The sequence below is a fragment of the Ascaphus truei genome, chromosome 5 (assembly GCF_040206685.1).
Source record: "Ascaphus truei isolate aAscTru1 chromosome 5, aAscTru1.hap1, whole genome shotgun sequence".
Lineage (NCBI taxonomy): Eukaryota > Metazoa > Chordata > Amphibia > Anura > Ascaphidae > Ascaphus > Ascaphus truei.
This window is the reverse complement of record NC_134487.1, coordinates 63,716,153-63,739,278: the sequence shown is the minus strand read 5'-3', so window position 1 is coordinate 63,739,278 and position 23,126 is coordinate 63,716,153. Positions and strand designations below refer to the sequence as shown.

The 23,126-nt window shown below is 42.5% G+C and overlaps 1 protein-coding gene across 3 annotated transcripts in view; it reads left to right on the top strand.

Annotated features, from left to right (window-relative positions):
- The window catches only part of CPED1 (cadherin like and PC-esterase domain containing 1), a 406,802-nt gene that overhangs the window by 88,038 nt on the left and 295,638 nt on the right, over window positions 1-23,126 (top strand). For all 3 annotated transcript variants that reach the window (XR_012801651.1, XM_075599939.1, XM_075599938.1), the window contains exons 3-4: window positions 384-490; window positions 18,072-18,147. Coding sequence is in view for 2 of the 3 variants with exons in the window: in XM_075599939.1 (XP_075456054.1) it covers window positions 384-490; window positions 18,072-18,147 (183 nt within the window). In the remaining variant the exon portion in view is untranslated. The remainder of the gene's footprint in view (window positions 1-383; window positions 491-18,071; window positions 18,148-23,126) is intronic.

Sequence of the window (23,126 nt, the reverse complement as noted above, 5' to 3'; positions counted from 1 at the left end):
ACTGGGCAACTTTTGAAATCTCTTTATGGGGTTGGTATCTTCTTGATCTTCTGGCGTATTAAATATAGAGACCTTTATCCCAGAAAGTAGAAAATGTTAAATCAATACAATATCCCAGGCTGATCTTACAAAGTCTCTAACTAATACAATATGTGTCTATCGTGCAGCCTATGTAAAATGCTATTCTTCTGTATTCTCTGCTGAAATGTTCAAGTTACTATACTCTGTCGAGGTAAATAACTAGCAATATATTTTTAAATATAAGAAATCTGTTAAACCCGGGTTCTTACTTCTGGCGCAGATCATTGGGTACTGTATGTGCTTGGCATTAAGAAAAGGGAAATATATGTTCATTGCTGTTCTATTTCTGTAACTATTTGCAGGCACATTGAATTACAGAGACGCTCTAATCTACATCCCTTCAAATAAAGATGAAGCCACCAAGTGCATTGAAAAGAGAGAGCTCACTGATTCACATCAATTCAAAATGGTAATAATAATGATAATAATATTATTCTATTAATTCAGACATCAATAAGTATGAATATATTACTGCTTCCTGTTTTCACTCTTGCTTTTCTCTTTGATCATGTAGTGTAAAGAGAGACTACATTTACGTCTGATGAAGTATTGTAAAAAAATATGTGAGCAAGAACTCTTCTGTGGTTTCAATAAAATATCATTTGTACTACACATGTATCTTCTCTGATACCCACAATGTAATATGTGGCAGCTGAAAAATAGATTGAAAGTTTTATCGGAAACACTTCATATGTTTCTTGTCAGACTAAGGCCCGGGCCATGGTGCCTTCGCCCGCGCAGAGGCATGCGGAGACTGTGGGAAAGCGGGTGCTTTCCCTGGGCATGGTTGACCCCCTTGGGGGGTATGCTCTGGGGGGCGTGCCTATGGCGTCACGGAGCTGGTTCACCCTTATTGGGCAAACCGCTCACGTGACCGACCTGTCGCACCAAGAAATCAGTTTTAACTAATTTCTTGCTCAACACTCACCCCCTCCCGAATCCGCGCGCACGCCGCATGGATGCGAACACTGCCTTAAGGCAATCTGTTCACTGTCCGCACGGTCTGCGGTACCATGGCCCCAGCCTTAGGCTACGGCCCCAGTCAGTGTGCGCGCGAGTTGGATACTGAATAAAGGTGTATTTTTCTGATTTGGGGATAATTGCTTCTAACGAATGATTGATGATGTTGTGAATCACAACAATGTGTCAAACTTTTGCCAATGGTTGTGAACCATGCAAATTTGCCCTTTTTCAGCCGTGAAAAAAAAATGCAACGTAGTCAGAGTTTACATGTGATTCGCCAAGCATTCAGTCAATGTGCATTGCAATTTTGCGTAATACGTTAATTTGCTTAATTATCTATATCCACATAAGGCTAACATTATGAATAGTTCCCAAACACTAATAATCTTGCGATATTTTGTTGAAAGATAATTTGGTGATATTATGAGCTCTTTCTGGTTTGGTGAAACATTTTGCAAGTAAGTGAAATTAGGGGGAGGGGAGACGTTAAAACTCTTACGATTGCATATGATATAGTTTGGCACATCTCTACATACCTTTTCTCAATTTAGCCATAACAATGCCTGGTAAATCTTGGGTGAATATGATTTAGGCTCTAATTGGCTAATTTGCTTTCACCTTTTCATACTGTGATGTAAAAATAATATTTACTATTTGACAGAAGAAAAAATGGAATAATGCTACATTATTTGCTTTGAATACAGTGCTTAAAAGCACTGTTTAATTTACAATGTTACATTACAGAAAATGCTAATCCTACTAATTGAATCTGGGACTAAGTTGTATAATATTAGACCCACAAAGAGACAATAGAAAATAATACAGGTGCATTAGAGATTTCAACGTAAGGAAAAAAAGTAAGCACAATTAAAGGGAAATTTACTAAACAGTAGCTTAGTGTCAAAACGGTCCATTGCATCTACATACGAGGTACAGTAGTTTGTCTTCTGCAGATTTCACCAAATTTATCACAGAAGGAGTCAACTTTAAGACTACTTGGATGAAAAAGTCATAATGCGAGATTCTCTAAACTCTGAGGCTTGACTTAAATTGGGCTTCTGTGCCAGACGCATGGAAAGGCAGACTCAGAGCTTAGAGAATCTCGCTGATAGTCTTTACGTTTTTGTAAAATTAGGTACGTTTGAAAATGTGCTCTTTGACTGAATTTGTATTCAATGTGGGTACACTGAACAGAGTTAAACAAAGAACCTCAAATGTTACACGTCATACAGGTTGTCAGCATTGGCTCATAGGAGTGAGCCTTTCAAAGCAGACACTGATAAAGTTATATATATTTACAGTTGCTATATGCTTAACTGTGGAGGGTTTTTGTCACTTTTTTTACCCACCATAACCTTAATAATTGTGGTGAATACCTAGTCTAGTCTCAAACCAGCAATAGCCAGCAACCAACCTCACACTGATGATACCCATCAAGGTTGAAACATGTCTGTGAGTGGGTTTACTGGCATTGCATCTCGTCCCAGCCTCTGTCTAAAAGCTGTGTTTAAAACAGTATGCATTGGCTTGAGGATTTGCTTGTGTAATACGAGCTTGAGACAAAAGGTGGCACTGTGTGCTCATTTGCATGTCATTTCCCAGAATCCCTTGCTGCAGTGGAAATGCTGTGTGCTGGGTGATAATGGGGAAAGACAGGGTTGCAGACCTGTCTAAGATATGCAAATGAACATACAGTAATATTACTATATATATATATATATATATATATATATATATATATATATATATATATATATATATATATATATATACATGTAGAGGTATCAGCATATATCGTACAGTACACAATAAAGAATAGATGTAGAAAAGGATTAACAAAGTGGACAAATAAACCTTTAAAAAAAAAATAATCCTTAGGTACATAGATCAGGACACTGACAATATTATCTCAGCAAGTGGAACACATAACTACACATGATAATTCCAAGTCACATGCCGCTTTATCAGCAAGTTTAGAGGGAAGACATACAAAATCCCTGTTTTAATTGACATGGTTTGATTGGGTCAAACAGGCAATTATATGGCAACTAAGGTGGAACGCATTTTGCAGAGACCTCGTAGGAGAATAAAGACGTACATACAGAACATGCATCATACAGGATTGAAACCAATGTATCATTAGATGCAAGGAAGAGTTTAAAGACCTTATTTTTACAGATGTTTAGTTCCTTCTCCATTGGTGACAGATGTTATTACTGTTTGATCAGACACGTTATGCCACGGGGTAACCATGTAGCCCACAGCCACAATTTCCTGATGGGAAATGCTGCATAATCCAACCTGAACGGAATAATACGCGCTTGCCTAATTCGGTTGCTAAATGCGAAGAACTGAACATACAGTAAAGTAAAATCTCTAAAAATAAATACTTTTGCAAGTCAAATGGACAGGTAAACGAAATTGTATTTATTGTGTAAAATTGATTTAGTAAAATGTAGTTTAAATTTAATGTTACCTTTTTGATTAATTATTGAACCATATTTTTATTTATTTACTTTGTACTTACTAAACAGACTTGATGATGGACAGAAATATTCAGTTACAAAATAAATGTATTTGTCTGCTACTCTTTTTAACCTTTTAATTGCAGGATGGGACCACAAACCCTCCGACAATTGTGATCACGTTACTTAAGTAATAATCCCTGAAGAACAGGGCATTACTGCCCAATAATGCCCTGGCTGGAAGAGTTGAAGGCCCGAGGCGAAGCCGAGGGACTTTAACCCAGCCAGGGCATTATTGGCCAGTAATGCCCTGTTCTGAGGGGATTATTACTATTATAGGCTAAATGTAGGCTTATTTCATAAATAATAGACACTTTTGTATAGTTAAATAGATTTTTTTATTCAAATAAAATCGTAAATACACGAAACCACCTCTATATACGCTTACACTGCAGATATCTATATCCACACACTGCTGGCCCCTCTGTGTACACACACACGTGCACACACACACACACACACACACACACACACACACACACACACACACACACACACGAAACACAGTGCCTCTATACACACACACACACACACACACACACACACACTGGAGCTCTAGACACACAACACAGCACCTCCTCTACACTCACTACACAGCACCTCTACACACACAGGAGCAGCTCTATACACACAGCAGCTCTACACACACACAAACTCTGCTGCTATGCACATGCTACACCCATAAACACTGCTACTGACACACACACACACACACACACACACACACACACACACACACACACACACACACACACTGGAGCTCTATACACACACACACACACACACACACATCAGCTCTACACTCACACAAACTGCTGCTACACATACAACAGCACAACACACACACACACACACTGCAGCCACAATAAAAAATGCAGCCACTTACTAAACTTTGCACTCTCTCCCCCAGCTCTACACAAAACACAGCACAACAAAGCACCTCTACACCCTCTCCCCCTCCCCCCCCCCACACACAACACTGCACCCCTATACACAACACACTTACTTCTTTGCAGTCTCTCCACCCCCCCAATTCAACTGAAACTGCTCAGAAAATCTCAGTCAGCTCAGGAGGGGGAGGAGCCAAACCATGGCTGACCAATCCCCTGCCATGTCTCAGAGCTTTTACTTAATTCAAACCAATCCCCTGCCCTGTCTCAGTTGTTCTGAAAGCTGATTGGCTGGAAATAAACAGATTGACAACTGCATTTTGCAAGCTGCTGAAATTCAGGGCATTACTATGGATAATGCCCGGAATTTTAACCAATCAGAGAGCAGGGTTTTCAATAATGCCCTGAATTTTACTGCTTTAGCCTATAATGCTTCTTAATCATGATGGAACGAAAGGGAAGGAGTTCTCCTCTTTCCATTCCCCTTATTGATAGATTGTGTTCAGAGCACAGGACATAATCTCCCCTAGAAAACTGAGCAGGGACTTTGACCTAGCTACTATGTCCTGGGGCCCCTGGAGTGCCCGATTCCATGACATAGTAGCTATGTCTCATTGGCACACAAAACGTGACTCATCCTTTGCAATGATGGTGCCTGACGAACATTTACATTTGCTATAACGCTATATTCAGTGCTAAAGCAGTCTGCAATTCCGTTACCTTACTGTAGTATTCTCACTAAAGGGGTTTGCAGCACATTACTGTTCCATATTGTGACGATGGGGAGGATTTGGCCTGGGATTAAAGGGGTTACACCCCAATTGGCCACCCTCTAACCTCACCAGGGAGACAAGGGGTTAACTGGGCTGAGGCCCAGCAATGTGATTTAACCCTTGTCATAACCTGAAAATGTATATTCCACTGTTCCCCTGTTTTATTGTTATATCAGAGTCTGCATCACACATACACTAGGATCCATCTGGGAGCACAAGGGTTAATAGTTGTTTAGTGATTATAGCCCTTTGTGTAATTTTCCCGCCTTTTCAGGCACCATTTTGCAGGCTCCCATAGGCTGCCATTGAGCTCCATGTGTTTCAATGGTGAATCTTGCTGTTTGGGTCCTGTTTCTTGAGAAGACCAGCAGATGGCGTCCGAGAGGAGGAGCGGCGGTTTCCCATTGTAAGTCAATGGGCTCATTGACTTCAATGGAAATCCTCGAAGGAGCTTTCCAGGAACGAGTTGGCTGCCGTCCAAACCACTTAACCGCAAAGCGGATACATTTTCAATAGGAGAGCTTTGATCACTGATTAGCCAAGTTCAACGACAAGTGGCGTGGGAATAAACAGTTCTAGAGCACCTAGAAATAAAATTCTTTCTGACCCTAGTTCCTAGACCTCCCCCCACTCGACCACAACCGGGTCGCCGTATCCTGGACCCCCGATAAAGGTCGAACCGAGAAGAGCGGGTCGTGCCATAGGTTCCAATGGCGGCGGCAGAAACAGCTCAAGAAAACGGCTAAGTGTCAAAAGCTGAAAATTGGTAATCCATAGCTCCGGTTCCGGAGGGCCCAGAGGATCAGGGTTTGGGGTATCTGTAGCCACTGCTCCGGCATCGCTGCAGAACCATCCTTGACCCTCTTGGACCAACCCGACGGAGTATGGACCCCTTTGAAAGTTTGAGACTTTTCCCATAGACTCCAATGGTGGCCAAACCCCATTGACCGGCTATGGCGGAAAACCCCCATTGACTTCAACGGCGGCGTCGCCCCGTTGAAAGTCTATGGTGGCGGATTCCCATAGCCGCCAACGGCGGCGGTTTGCCATTGAAAGTCTATGGCGGCGAAGCCCGTTGTTTTCAAAGGGGATTTAGTGAAAAACCGTGATTTAATTTACAGCGGAGATTTTTGTATTAAAATGTGAAACGGTTTTAAGTGTATTTGTGTATCTCCGGTTCCGAAGGTCATAGCAAGTCGCAAATTGGACCATAGGGTGTCCCAGTTCTGGCATTGAGAACTGGGAAGTTTGGACCTGCTGGACCCAACGGAACCGGATATTTTAATATGTTTATGTTTTATCTTTCATACTGTGTTCCAAGGAATGGGTAAAACCCAGAGGAAATTCCTTTGCATACCAGGGTAGTATATGGCCAGAAAGGTGACCCAATGTCTAGGACTTAAGTATGGTTCAAAGGATTTTGTCACCTCTACTGTTTACAGAGGGCGGAGATTACTCAAACCAGAGCAGTCTTCAAGTGTTCCAGTTCACATCTCACAACAAAGAATTTCCTGCCAGGAATCCAATCTGGTAGACTAGTTGGCATTCCTGATGCAGAGGAGGGGTTACAGAAATGAGACCCCAGAGCTCTACTGCGCATGTACCAGCTAGCAGGGGGGCATGTATCAAATTGTGTTCCCACGTTAATGAGTGGCTAGAGTTAATTGAAAACCAATCCACTGTACTCAATGTTAAGGATAGGGCACAAAAGGTTTATAAACTGTTGTCCACCCTTTATCCTTTGTCTGTTCTATACCATCTTGATTGCTGATAGAAACGCTATGCAATGTCTTCATGCCAGAGGTCTTTCATGTCTTTGGTGTCTTGATGACTATGAAAAGTGCTGTATGAACTGCCAGTCCAGATATGACTGCTTCATCATTTCCATTTTAAGTGTCTATATTTTGCCTGTTATTTGTATATCTGATGTGTTCACCTTTATCAAGGAATAAATTATATTTTATCATATCTAAGTCTCGTCCCAGTTCAGACCCAGTTATAAATATATATTATATATATATATATATATATATATATATATATTTTTTTTTTTGTGTATTATTAATAGCCTGTCACAAAGCTCCCATCACACATATCACAACCTCCTCTGACAGAATGGAAGATAAATATATATACAATGGAGGACATTAAACAGAGAGTGCCGATCGGAGGTCGTAGCACGGATACTCCCATTGACTTTAGTGGGAGTTTCCATGTGATAGTGCCACGATCTGCAGGATTGCAGTTTAGTAAATAACCTCCATTGACTGCTCTTGTTTTACTATGGCGCTGAATGCAAAGCATTGAGGGGTGATACACAAACAATACAAAGTTAGGACCATTCACTACAGGGGGTGTATGGTGAAGAGGATAGCGGACACCCTTAACATTTATGACGTAAACAATAGTCAGTTTTGGATTTACCAGCTACAAAACCAAATTGTTAGTATAACTGTAAGAAATGTAAACAGATATTGCTGGCACTACAGCAGTGTTACATATAGAGCAACACATATCTAAATGAAATAGAATGAAGAAACGGACATGTGATGGGTTTTGTGTGAGGGTATTGAGACACTAGAGTAAAAATATTCTGCTGAAAGTTAAAGCAGATACTTCAGAGCAGCTATTTGTAATTAGTTCAATGTACAAACTGATAATAAAGAGATGACAGACTATGTTGGCAAAAGTCTAGATTGAAGTGGATTTAAAAGAAAAATTAAATACATTCCTAAATAGAAACAAACATGAATAAAATCAACTCACTTTTTCCACATTAGTGTTCACACATGCTAACTGTTAAGAGTTTGTTTGAAGTTTAACTACCAAGGTGTCCACTTTTCTGTTCCTCGAGCCTATTTGTAATGTTTTGATTAAGACTCTGGAGAACATCAAAATACTTCACCGCAATGCATCTTATTTTATTGAAAGCTAATGGAAATCATGTAACTAATAATATATTTGAAACTGACACATTTTGTGTATTCGTTCCCCAATATTTTTTTTTGAATGAATAATAAAAAATAATTCATAGTGGTTGCTACACTAAGTAGCTCTGTGACGACAGCATGGCTGAGAGGGGGAGTACGTGCATTTCTAGAGAATGTTATAGTTCTATTTTTAAAGGTACTGAAATGCTTCATTAAGCTGAACTTCCACATAGTTCTTTAAAATAGAAGAGTAGACGCTGGGCAGCACTGAATGGAGTATTTCAAGCAAGAGAGGACAGTAAGCACACAACAGGGGAAGAGCAGGGACACTCAAGCAGGGTGCAAACGGAGATCTTTCTTGTAAGATTTATAATAATAATTATAGCATGTTCTTGTATAGCGCTGCTAGTTTTACACAGCACTTTATAGAGATATTTTGCAGGCACTGGTCCCTGCCCTGTGGAGCTTACAATCTATGTTTTTGGTGCCTGAGGCACAGGGAAATAAAGTGACTTGCCCAAGGTCACAAGGAGCCGACACCGGGAATTTAACCAGGCTCCCCTGCTTCAAACTCCGCGCCAGTCAGTGTCTTTACTCACTGAGCTGCTCCTTCTCCCAATTATTAAGTTCCATAATTGGCTATCGCACTGAGATCGGGTATTATTATCTGCCATTGAATTGAAGTGGTTTAGTGAATCTCGGCCTATGTATCAAGCCAGAAATTGTACAATTCTGGGGCGACAAATTGCATTAGTTGTACCCACAAAAATACTATTGATTTGCAAGATTTTTTTTCTTTGATACATCTGGTGCATATTGTTTTTGACCCAGAATTGCACCACTGTTGTCTTGATACATAGGGGGAATCGTGAAAGATTAGAGCCGAGGTGGAGCAGTGGCCAGCCTTGAAGGAAAAAAGAAAATGGTATATGTAGATTTTAATAAATCCTATGAAAACATGTTAAACTGTCAAGTAGCATAGAGGTGGAAAATACCTGGATACACATGATGCTTAGAGACACAGGATAAAAATACCACTTGAATTCATCAAGTGTTGTTACAGGTTAGCACACTTGATCCATCATTACCTCCCACTGAGTTGCACTTGATGAATCTGCCCTTATGTATCAGGTCAAAAGGCGTAAAATTCTGGGGGGAAACATTCTACTTCATTGGATTTACTCATGCTCTCCTTTCCCCACAATATCATCACTTTGCTTTGACACATAACTGTACATTTTAGGGCTAAAAAGGCCCTAGGATTTCATCACTAGAGATGTGCTAATGTGTCCAAAAGCGATTTGCAATTTGTCTGACATTTTCTGTAAATGTTGTCAGTCGTAATATTTCGCGTTGCTTGAAAATTAACAAAAGTTTTGCATTAATCTCACATTTTCACCAAGCTTTTTTGAGAGCGCGAAAAAGAATTGACAGTAGCTCAAGTTCCTCAAAAACCATTCATCTATATAACTCACTCTCTTAGCCCTATTTCAGAGTTTGAAGAAAAAAAGGGAAGCAGCGCTAACCACTCAACCAAAATGTGACATGTTCTGTAAATTGCTAACCATTAGCAATTAGCAATGGGCCACTTCCTTTTCCCAGTTTACTAATGGCACGACCCCCTCTTTCAGCACAAATTCATGCCTGCCCCCCGCTCCTCCAGCACACCCGCTCCTCAAGTATAACTTCACACTCTAGTATACCTCCGGATGATTCTTCCCCCTCCCCACCTTTGCTTCTCCAGCACATGTCTGGATCATCCTTCCGCGTGCCCCCTGCTCCTCCGGCACACACACGCCCCCCACTTGTCCATCACACCTCCCAGATCATCCACCTGCATGCCTCCTTGTCCTCCGGATCAAATATGGATCATCTGCCCACCCCACTTCTGCAGCACATGTCTTGATCTCCCCCCTGCCCCTGCTCCTCCTTCACAAGTCAAGATCATCTTCCTGCTACTCAAGCACACCCCCCTCTACTTCCCCCGCACACCTCCAAATCATCCTCCCGTGCGCCTCCTGGTCCTCCAGGACAAATCTGGATCATCCTCCCACCCCCCACTCCTCTAGCATATGTCTGGATCTTCCCCCTGCCCATTGCTTCTCCAGATCATCCTCCCGTGTGCACCTTCGTCCTCCAACACAAGTCTGGCCACCTCTCACTCCTCCAGCACACCCCCCACTCCTCCAGCACACATCTGGATATTCCCCCTGTCCCCGCTCCTCCAGAACACATCCAGATCATCCTCACAACCATCACCTGCACCTCCAGACCTCCCTCTCATCTACACCAGTGAAGTAAGTTATGAAATCCCTGCTCTCCAGGGTTGCCACCTTCTAGTGAAGGCTAACCCGGAGACAACATTTTTCAATTTTTGCGCTTACCTTTGTTTCCTGGCATCCTAAAAGTAGGGAATGGAAAAAACACTGTCACCTTAATAATCCATATCAAAGTAAAAAGCGGTGCATGGAACTGTGAACTAATGGATAGGATATGGTCAGAGATGACCAAGAGAAAGCGTTCCCATAGGTTGCACTCAACTAAATTAATAACTCTGAGTGATAATATATTTACACTGATGATTCAAATATAATAAGCCATATGGGTATAGGAGGTTAAAATACAAAACAAAAAATTATTTATTACTTAGTTGATACTTATTGAATACACAAAACAATGAACAGTGAATTTACAGCTAATCTAAAACCTCTTAAGGGGAGTTGAAAACGGAGTGGATCAGCAAAAAGGTGAAATATAGCAATGTATATGAAAGGGGATGTATACAGCACAGGCACATAAGTGCCATATATATAAGTAAATCTACCTCTAGACCCAAGAGTGTTGGTCTATTATATAAGGTATAGGCGCTGTGGTGACTAGAGTTAGTCACAGTACACAGTACACAGTACACAATAACACAATAACACTAGCCTCTGTATCAGAAACTCACAGTTGAACGTCACTGTGTAGTAAAGTGTGTGAATAGCAAGCAGCTAGATATCCCTCACTGGTCAGACTCCTCAAGCATGGAGGGATATTGCTCTAATGAGTGTGCTGTCTCGCAAACGCGCGCTGTATATCACCCATATCCGGATCTTTAAGCTCTGTAAACACCGTAGATGCCTCTGCCTCCGTCTCACACTCCATAAAAACACACGACTGACGTCATCAGTATGAGCGTCGCCTGACACCCGACGATCGTTTCACGCCTTGTGGCGCTTCTTCTGGGGGGGAGGAGTGTAAATTGTCTCCTCAATGGTGTGTATTTATACCTCCTGGGGGCGGTACAGTGGGCGGGTCTAGTGTACGCCTCCGTACCTGATTGGCTCGTCCGCCGCTATCAGGTAATATATGTGGATAGTGTAACCACATATGTAGATTAGTGATGCTTAAATGAGTATTCTGACTATGATAGTTACATAAGTCCCTGTGTTTATAATATGTTGTGTATAGCGCTGACTGTAACCATGCTGTTATATAACAAATGAATTAGTGTATGCGAATCTCTTGGTATTCTAACCCCATATAGTAGTGATTGTGAGAGTATGTGTTAATCATGTAGGAATGACCGCTGTCTATTTAGACCGCCCAAAAGGGTCAATGCGGTCTTACTACTCTTTAAATATCTTTAAGCTGACTATATAGTTCATAAGAGTAGTAGCCAGATACATATGTGTATCTCCCTGATGGTTATAGTTTGGTGAATACATTCGCAAAGGTAGGTATATGTAACATATACATTCACATAATTCAATAACTGTGTAATAAATGAGCAAATAAAATTGTAGTTTGGTATGTGGTGTGTATGCCTGACTAACCTTCCGTTCATGATGGTTACTGGCTCGGGTGTAAACAGAGTTGGTATCCCTGCCTGAGTGTTATCTAATTATCTGACGAAACAACAAAGAGTGGGGAGTGATCACAGGACCATACTAATTGAATGAAGTGTTTATATTCATAAGTGAGGTAATCAAAAGGTGGGTGCAAACTGTGAACTGAAAGTGAATCAGAAAAGGGGAAGGGGAAACACAAAATGGATGTGCCCCAAAAAGAATTCACTTAAATGCACACCACCCAGGTGTAAAAATTAACTTTTAATAAATACTTAAAACATATATTACCAAAGTAACATGTGATGTGAATTAAAAATGTATTAAATCATAGCTATCAAGCAACCGTGTCATTAGTTATTCTTACTATCCCAGTACCAATTGATATGATGGGATGTTAAAGACAGGGACTGCTATGAGTAGGGTATTAACCCCTCTGGGGCAACGGTGAGACCAAATGTAGAGTTTTATATAAATATATTCAGGTAGGTGGCCACAGGATTGAATATCCTATAACTGCTAAATATAGCTCCCCTGCACATGTACATAGAGATAATAACGCTGGCATGTGATGGTATAATAGCTGTATTATAGAACTTCCAAACACAGCAGTGCTGGCTTGAATTCACAGCAGTGTGATGTGAAAATGCCTCACATAAGGTGCAAGGATAGCAGGCACACTGACCATGAATTGATTAATGAATAGTTTAACTCATATGGTCTTCACAGTTACACCCAGGATACTGCAAGCACTACATTAAAAACAGCTCCAAGTAGGAGACTGACAACATTACGCGCAATATATAGTAATATATATATAGTGACTGGCTATAGGATAAATAGCAACAGTAACCATGTTGGGTGTAAAATGGTAAATACACTCATTGCGTACGTGGACTGGTAAGTATAAGGCATCTCAACGTTCCCACAGATGGTTATGCCACAAAAGGTGAGGATGGATAAAAGATAGTGAATATCAGGGGGTATGATCCATACATAGATGGTCCAAAATTGGGCTGTACATATTATGTTCGGAATACTTTCCCTGAATGGGGAGTCTTCAAATGAAGGGTGAGAATATAAACCCCTCATTTAGACCTGTGGGACTGAGAGTGTTTAGCGTGTATATCCATTTACTCTTTTATTGCATGTACAGGTAATGGTATATATGACTCCTTTGCTGTTGCAGTTTATGAAGTCAGTGATGTTAAATGTTTTTGCTTTTGTGGAGTCTGTGAATGATTTAGTGGGTGGCATGTGTAAGCATGCCTTACATTTCCCACAGGGGAAAGATCCCTGTGGTTTGTGATCTAGCCAAGTTCTATTAGGTATAGGTTGGTAGTGACTCTGTACCATCCTATCCTTCAGGTTACGTGATCTTCTACATGTAAGTGTTGGTGACGGATTCAACACTTCAGCCAAGTCCTCGTCTTCAGTGAGTAAGTGCCAATGCTTGGTGAAAATGCGTCTAAGGTCGTGCCACTGAGTATTAAATGTGCCAATAAAGCGTATTACTTCTTTGGTGTCAGGTCTTTTTTTGTTTTGTGTCAGAAGTGTGTCTCTCGTTGTATGTTTGGCTCTCTTGAGTGCTTTCTGGACTGCATTCTTGCTGTATCCCCTCTCATAGAACCTCTGGCTCATTTCTTCCGCCTTGGTCGCAAATTCTGCCATAGTAGAGCAGTTGCGTCGTAGGCGGAGAAATTGTCCAGTAGGTATATTTTGGACCAGATGGGTGGGGTGGTGGCTGTCTGCCCGCAGAATGCTGTTAGTGGCTGTGGGTTTTCTAAATAGTGTGGTTTGTAGATACCCTTCTGTGTCTTTGTAGATAGTTATGTCCAGAAAGTCTAAGGTCTTTTTGTCCGTTTGTATTGTAAGTTTCAAATTGAAATGGTTAGTATTTAATTTGGCAACGAATTCTTCCAGGAGAGCCAGTGAGCCCTTCCACAACATGAGAATATCATCAATGTAGCGGACCCACATAATGATGTTGTCCGCATACATATCCAGGTCACAGCCAAAAACCACGGTTTCCTCCCACCAGCCTAGGTATAGATTGGCATAGGTGGGGGCACATGTGGTTCCCATGGCCGTGCCCTGGATTTGATGGTAGTACTTTCCTTTGAATATAAAGAAATTGCTTGTAAGCACAAATTCTAAAAGTTTGATGACGAAGGTGTTGTGTGTTTTAGCCTCCATGTCTCTAGACCTCAAGGAGAAATTCACTGCCCCGAGTCCAAATGTGTGTGGGATACTAGTGTATAGATTCACTATGTCAAGGCCCACTAGAAAAGTGTCGTCATCAATGTACATATATTATCACTCAGAGTTATTAATTTAGTTGAGTGCAACCTATGGGAACGCTTTCTCTTGGTCATCTCTGACCATATCCTATCCATTTCCTGGCATCCTCCCGACATCCTACCGGCATCTCCCTCTGCAACCCGTCAATCTGGGGGTCAAACCTGGAGTGGTGGCATCCCTGCTGCTCTCTGATTTGGCAGCTGTGCCAAACATTTTTTACCAATCAAAAAAGCAGGGATTTCAATAACGGATTTACATTAATTTAGCCTATAATTTCTCATTATATTTTGTAATACATTTAAAAGAGATATTTAATATCATCTTCCAACAAGTTACAGGTAGAAAAGGGCAAACATTTTGCCGGAATTACAGTTTGCCGCAGATTGCCTGTTTCTTATTAGCCGCAGAATTCCGCGGATCAGTTGTAAAAAAAAAAATAGATTAATTTTTTCTCTCACTTAAAATACGTTCTGTTGTGCAGATCGGATTTAAGTAAGACCAGGGCCGAAAGTCTGTGGAGCGGTTTCTGACATTTTCCCCCATCTCTAGCTACAGGCATGGCACAACATGAAATAATTTTTTTAAAGAATTGAACAAGAAAATTGTTAAAGTAGAAAGATACTGTAACAATTGATCCATCCCTAGTTCTCTCTTTGAAAGCAAGAAAAGCAAGTGTGCAATTGGTTGCTACAGTAGCTATTACAGTGCATGATTTTCATGCAGATAAAAGGGTAATTCAAAACAAAATCTATGTTAGGGCAATGCATGCTATAAAGATCATGCTCCGGACTCCAGTCAGAAGTGTTATATCGTGGCTTTGACTACTTATTTATGCTTTGTTGTTGTGGGAAATAATTCCTTTTTTTCCTCTTTTAATCCAAAAAGATGAGACCAAAAAACAAATAGATTTTGCTAATATTATTCATGGGGTTTTTGGTCAGGATCACCAACAAAAGTAGTCATTTTTTTCGTTGATCATTTGATTGTGTCTCAAATTGTCTCCTTTAAAATATTTTATAAATAAAATAAATAAACTGGAAGTAATATATTGAGAGTTACCTCTCATTTTCAAGTACTTCCTGGGCACAGAGTAGTGTTGGACCGTGTCCTCAATTATAAAAAAAAAACGGGTAACGGGTACCCGGCCAAAATGAAAGGTTCTACCCATTCGGGTACCCGGTTACCCGGTTTGGCACTTACCTGCAGGGTGGCGGCGACATGTAGGACCAGCAGCAGCAGTCCTGTGGCGGTGGCAGCATCGGAGGTGTCTTCAGCCGGCGGGGGAGCTGCAGGAATCACTTCCACAGCACCGGAGCAGGTAAACAGTGTGTCTGTGTGAGCTGCCGGGGAACCACGTGACCGGAGCAGGAGACAGAGCGTTCCTATTGGACAGACGGCTGTCCAATAGGAACGCTTCATCTCCTTCTCCGGTCATGTCGTTCCCCCGGCGGCTCACACAGACACTGCTTACCTGCTTCGGTTCTGAGGATGTGTTCCTGCAGCTCGCCCGCTGGCTGAGGACACCTCCGATGCTGCCACCGCCACAGGACTGCTGCTGCTGGTCCTAGATGTCTTCGGAAAGGTAAATATTAAGATTATTTCCAGCTGCCCTGACATTACCCGACGCCGGGTATTACCCAGTGCCGAGCCCACTTCTCAGTTGCCGGGTCCGGGTAATGTCCGGGTAGCTGGAAATGTGCCGGGTAACGCTGGGTAACGCCGGGTACCGGGTAATTCCGGGTACTCAGTATACCACTAGCACAGAGTTATGATGACAAATACATGGTTACATTAAATGAACAGAGGTTATAGAGTGGAACTAGAAAGAAAGCAAGAACAACATGTTCTTAAAGTTGTTAATAAGACATAATATACTTATGGTGAGTAAAAATTGACCAAACCCTGCTAAAAAGAGTGATTATGAGAAACTCATTACTCAGCTTTTGTACTCGCTCAACCATCATGCAGAGTCGAGCCTGAATTATGAAGGTTAAGGGTGAGGAAAAGATACTGTATGCACACTAAAGTCCAAATTCACTAAGCTCCGTTAGCCTATTTACTATGACCTTAATCTAATTTAACTCCGGTTAATCATAAGGCTTTACGCACTATAACAAATAACATGGCATTAATAAAAATCATGACGTTTATAAAGGATGTTATTCTAAATGATATGCAAATAAGCCTAAAATATATTTATCCTTTTTTTCTCTCCCTCCCCCACTCTTGCAAAAGCTCTATTTCAAGGTCTGGAGCAACACCAAGACTTAAAGCTGCAGTTCAGTTTTTTTTTTTTTTTTTTTACATTTATTTTTTTACTTCAATAGTTTCATGTGTGCAATCTCTAATTACCTAAAGAACTGTATAGCTGCAGCTCAATTTGTTTTCCATGTATTGATAGGTCGAAATTTGGTGACATATAAAAAGCTGGCATTTGTTTATAATCTGCTTGACTGGCAGTGGAAGCTCATGAATATTCATGAGCAATCCTGAACTGACAAGTGCTAGAGGGAGGGCAGGGCTGACAAAGGGGTGTGCCAGAGCTTGTGACAGGACATGAAGGGGCAGTGCCTTAGCAAATGGCTGTTAAAATAGAATACAAGAAAATTGGTCTTTCAAAACAGAAAATGCTAAAAGTATTTTTTCTTACTACAGAACTGATTTATTAAAAAAAACAAACATGCAGGATATTGACTGAACTGCAGCTTTAAATAATGTTATATTATTGGAAGATTACACAACATTATCTTGATACAATGGCGACAATATCAATAAGTTACGTGGGATAATAAATAATGGAAACAATAGCTAGATTCCTCAAAGGAAAAAATTCCCATTTAAAGCCACCTCATCACCCTGGGAAGTTCTTCGTCCCATTCATTTGATTGGAAATGAGCTTTTCTCCAGCATTGGTAAGCATATTCAGAGCTCTAGTGCCGGGATACCAATTTAGGGATATGATATTGACGAGGCATTAACATAGGATAACACCTCTTTAAGTGCTAACGGGCATCTTCAATGCTCACTAACCGTAACATGCCTTACATTAAATGTAACAGCTGTTAATGCTAATGATAGAGGTGTTCCTCCTGACAACACGTATCCATAGAGTTTTGTTCTACTTAACACAGTGATTTAATATGATGACATTTAGGTCATACCTAAAGGTGGCATTAGTCCCATCCAGACCCTGAAATACGGCATTAGTCCCATCCAGACCCTGAAATATGAGTTTGACTGGAGAGGAGGGGGGAGAGAAGGAGGGGGAAAGAGAGACTCTCTTCTTTGTTAAGTTCCAAGTGCTACAGATGTAGCTAAAGTTACAGTACTAGCCCCAGCGGCGCAGCCGAAAGAGAGAAAGTCAGCTGGGCACAGTGTCTGCCACCATCGCGCTGCAGGGGTCCATGCTTCTGAATGGGACCCTTCAGCGTTAATCCTCTCGGCACAGAGCACAGTAAGCTTTACTACATCTGTATTTGTGCCTCCCCAAACACGAGAGAGATCTCAGCACGAAAAGGAACGCACCTGAGCTACTACAGAACTAGGTAGTATGGATATGCGAAGTTTATTTAAATGACCCTAATTAGCATATTTCCCAGGTATCTGACGTGTGCTCCTTTTTGTGCACAGATGTCTGTGTCTGGTAATACTGTACAGTATTGGATCTGTTTTAGTTGCACCACAAAACATTTCCTAATGGGTGAGCCATATTGTATATTGTTTTCATTTATCATGTGTAGAATGAATTTGCTGTAAGTAACATTTACGTTTTTGGCAGGTGAACCTGTTACCAGAAATACAACAACTATTATGCAAGAAAGAAAGAATTTGTGAAACGGCTGGAAGATTTCCAGGTAGATTTTAAAATCTTTTTTTTTTTTAATTGAAAAAACTAATATATGAACAACTTGCTATTACCATTATGCATCATAACACATTCTTTTACCTGATATGGGTTATGGTCTTATACTAGATCTGCCGATGCAGACAATTGGGTGTCAGTGGATATGCAAAAAGCCCCTAAGATTTATATTAAGTAATAATCCCCGAAGAACAGGGGATTACTGGCCAATAATGCCCTGTTCTGAGGGGATTATTACTATTATAGGCTAAATGTAGCCTTATTTAATAAATAATAGACACTTTTGTATAGTTAAATAGATTTTTTAAATTAAAATAGAATGGTAAATACATTAAAGCACCTCTATATACACTTACACTGCAGCTATCTATATCCACACACTGCCACCCCCTCTGTGTGTACACACAAACACACTGCTGCTACACACACACACACACTGCAGCCACACACACACACTGCAGCCACACACACACACACACACACACACACACACACACACACACACACACACACACACACACACACACACACACTGCAGCTACACAAACTGCATCTACACACACACACACACACACACACACACACACACACACACACACACACACACACACACACACACACACACACACACACACACACACACACTACAGCTACACACTGCAGCTACTCACACACTACTGCTTCACACACACACTGCAGCTACACACACGCGCACACACACTGCAGCTACACACACGTGCACACACACACACTGCAGCTACACACACACACACACACACACACACACACACACACACACACACACACACACACACACACACACACACACACACACACACACACACACACTGCAGCTACACATATACACACACACACACACACACTGCATCAACACAAACACACACACACTGCAGTTACACACACACATACACACACACAAACTGCAGCTACACACACATACACACACACAAACTGCAGCTACATAGCCACACACACACACACACACACACACACACACACACACACACACACACACACACACACACACACACACACTGCAGCTACACACACTGCATCTACACACACACACACACACACACACTACAGCTACACACTGCAGCTACTCACACACTACTGCTTCACACACACACTGCAGCTACACACACGCGCACACACACACTGCAGCTACACACACGCGCACACACACACTGCAGCTACACACACACACACACTGCAGCTACACACACACACACACACACACACACACACACACACACACACACACACACACTGCATCAACACAAACACACACACTGCAGTTACACACACACATACACACACACAAACTGCAGCTACACACACATACACACACACAAACTGCAGCTTCATAGCTACACACACACACACACACACACATACACACACACACACACACACACACACACACACACACAAACTGCAGCTACCAATAAACTGCAGACAGCCACTTACTTTGCAGCTACACAAACACACTCTCCCTCCTCAACTCAAAGTGGAGCTCTATTCTCAGAGGGAGGGGGAGGAATCACTGCCTGCTGCTGCTTCCTGGCCAATCCCCTGCCCTGTCTGAGAGCTGTTTCTGCCTGCTGACCAATCCCCTGTCCTGTCTCAGAGCTGTTCTGACAAAAGGAAAAGCTGATTGGCTGGAAATAAACACATTGAAGCTGCCCAAAATTCCGGGCATTACTGAATGAATAATGCCCAGAATTTTGACCAATCAGAGAGCAGAGATTTCAATAATGCCTGGAATTTTACTGCTTTAGCCTATAATTAAGTAATAATCCCTGAAGAACAGGGCATTACTGGCCAATAATGCCCTGTTCTGAGGGGATTATTACTATTATAGGCTAAATGTAGGCTTATTTCATAAATAATAGACACTTTTGTATAGTTAAATAGATTTTTTTATTAAAATAAAATGGTAAATACATGAAACCACCTCTATATACGCTTACACTGCAGCTATCTATATCCACACACTGCCGCCCCTCAGTACACACACACACATACAGTACACACACACACACACACACACACACACACACACACACACACACACACACACACACACACACACACACACACACACTGCTGATACACACACACACACACACAAAACAGCACAACACACGAAACACAGTGCCTCTACACACACACACACACACACTGGAGCTCTAGACACACAACACAGCACCTCCTCTGCACTCACTACACAGCACCTCTACACACACAGCAGCAGCTCTACACACGCAGCAGCTCTACACACACACAAACTCTGCTGCTACACACACATGCTACACCCATAAACACTGCTACTGACACACACACGCGCACACACACACACACACACACACACTGGAGCTCTATACACACATACACACACACACACACACACACACACACTGGAGCTCTATACACACATACACACACACACACACACACACACACACACACACACTGGAGCTCTATATACACACACACACACACACACACACACACACACACACACACACACACACACACACACACAGTAGATCTATACACACACACACACACACACACACACACACACACACACACACACACTTCAGCTCTACACTCACACAAACTGCTGCTACACATACAACAGCACAACACACACACACTGCAGCCACAATAAAAAATGCAGCCACTTACTAAACTTTGCACTCTCCCCCCCAGCTCTACACACAACACAGCACCTCTACCCCCCCCCCCACACACACACACAAACACACAACACTGCACCTCTATACACAACACACTTACTTCTTTTCAGTCTCTCCCCCCACCCCCAATTCAACTGAATCTTCTCAGAAAATCGGGAGGGGGAGGAGTCAAACAGTGGCTGATACTTTTTGACCAATCCCCTGCCATGTCTCAGAGCTTTTACTTACCAATCCCCTGCCCTGTCTCAGCTGTTCTGAAAGCTGATTGGCTGGAAATAAACAGATTGAAAACTGCATTTTGCAAGCTGCTGAAATTCAGGGCATTGCTATGGATAAAGCCCAGACTTTTAACCAATCAGAGAGCAGGGTTTTCAATAATGCCCTGAATTTTACTGCTTTAGCCTATAATTAAGTGATAATCCCCTCAGAACAGGGCATTACTGGCCAATAATGCCCTGTTCTGAGGGGATTACTACTATTATAGGCTAAATGTAGGCTTATTTCATAAATAATAGACACTTTTGTATAGTTAAATAGATTTTTTTATTCAAATAAAATGGTAAATACATGAAACCACCACTATATACGCTTACACTGTAGATATCTATATCCACACACTGCCGCCCCCTCTGTGTACACACATACACACAGCAGCTCACACACAAACTGCTGCTACACACACACACACACACAGCAGCTCACACACACACACAAAACAGCACACCACACACAACACAGTGCCTCTACACACACACACACACTGGAGCTCTAGACACACAACACAGCACCTCCTCTACACTCACTACACAGCACCTCTACATGCTACACCCATAAACACTGAAACTGACACACACACACACACTCAAACACTGGAGCACTATACAAACACACACACACATCAGCTCTACACTCACACAAACTGTTGCTACACATATGTAGCCCTTTTTGTGAACCGGCCGACCCACCCAATCTCACATTGGCCCCTCGTGGTCTAACCGGTTCCTTTCCCCGCAACACACCTGCTCTAAGGGACTACTGGTAACTGCATAACACCTGTGGCTCCAGGAGATCTGAGCCTCCGCTAGCTGGGAGCCTGGGGAAACCCTTACCATTTACCTGGTGCAGCGCCTCCACTTACCCAGGATCCCCGTTATGAAAGATAGCCCTGGGTAAGAAATACAATAACACTCATAGATAAAATACTATCACTTTACTAACACGACATGTCACACATCACATAACATAACATAACATAACCTGATGCTCTACCCGCATCACCTCAGCCCAATGTCTGGTGTTCCCACCCAGTGTCCTGTGATCCCCCACACCCAATGTCCCGTACTCCTACGGAGGTCGTGGGTGACTGCGCAGTCACTAAATTAAGCTAGGGCCCAGTTGGTGCACTTATAATACTGAAGTACCTTCCGAGCACTCCGATGCTCGGGACTGCAACACACTTCTAAAAGGGTCAGACGTCCGTCTGATCCTATCCAGGTACTTCTCTCCGTGGACCCCAACGAGGGTCCCACCGCTTCCCGGGAACAGCAACAGAATCACGGCAACACCAACCGTATGGGAACAGCAACCGCCGCTATCCCTAACTAACCCTATCAGGACAGGAACCCTAACCTAGGGCCTGTCCCTGATGAACCGCAACCTGGGATGGCTTGGGGAAAACTCCTAGGGCCTGTGGAACAATAACCTGCCCCCCCTCCCCTAGCTACCCAGTCCTATCTGTCTCACTAACAACTAGCTATTAACTAGCTAACAGCCTGCAGCAGACACACAGCTCACACTGTCAGCCTGCAGACATCCACACACGCTGCACACACTGCGCCCAGCACATGCAGCAACACACACAGAACGATACACACCATTCACTGGAACCCTGTCACGATTGTGCTCGCCACAAACCGGGACCGGACCGCGAGGCTGAGGTGGGGTTGTAAAAGCACCGACCTGAGACCGCGCAGGCTGATCCGGATTGCGCAGTTCGCAGTCATATGTCGCAGGATCAGGATTGGAGAAGACAGCGTCGTCGTTGTAGAAGCCAGGGTCAGGACAGGAGACATCAGGATAAACATTGTTCAGGCAAGAGTTCGGCAACAGGTAGTCAGGAGAGCCCCGCTTCAGCTTAGGAGCGCGTGGTTGGCCTCTGCGCGAGCGACGACCATGGCCCATGGTACTGGTCACAGGAGATGGTAGGCAGACCAGAGTAGCACACCGCTTTGCTGCACGGGTGCAC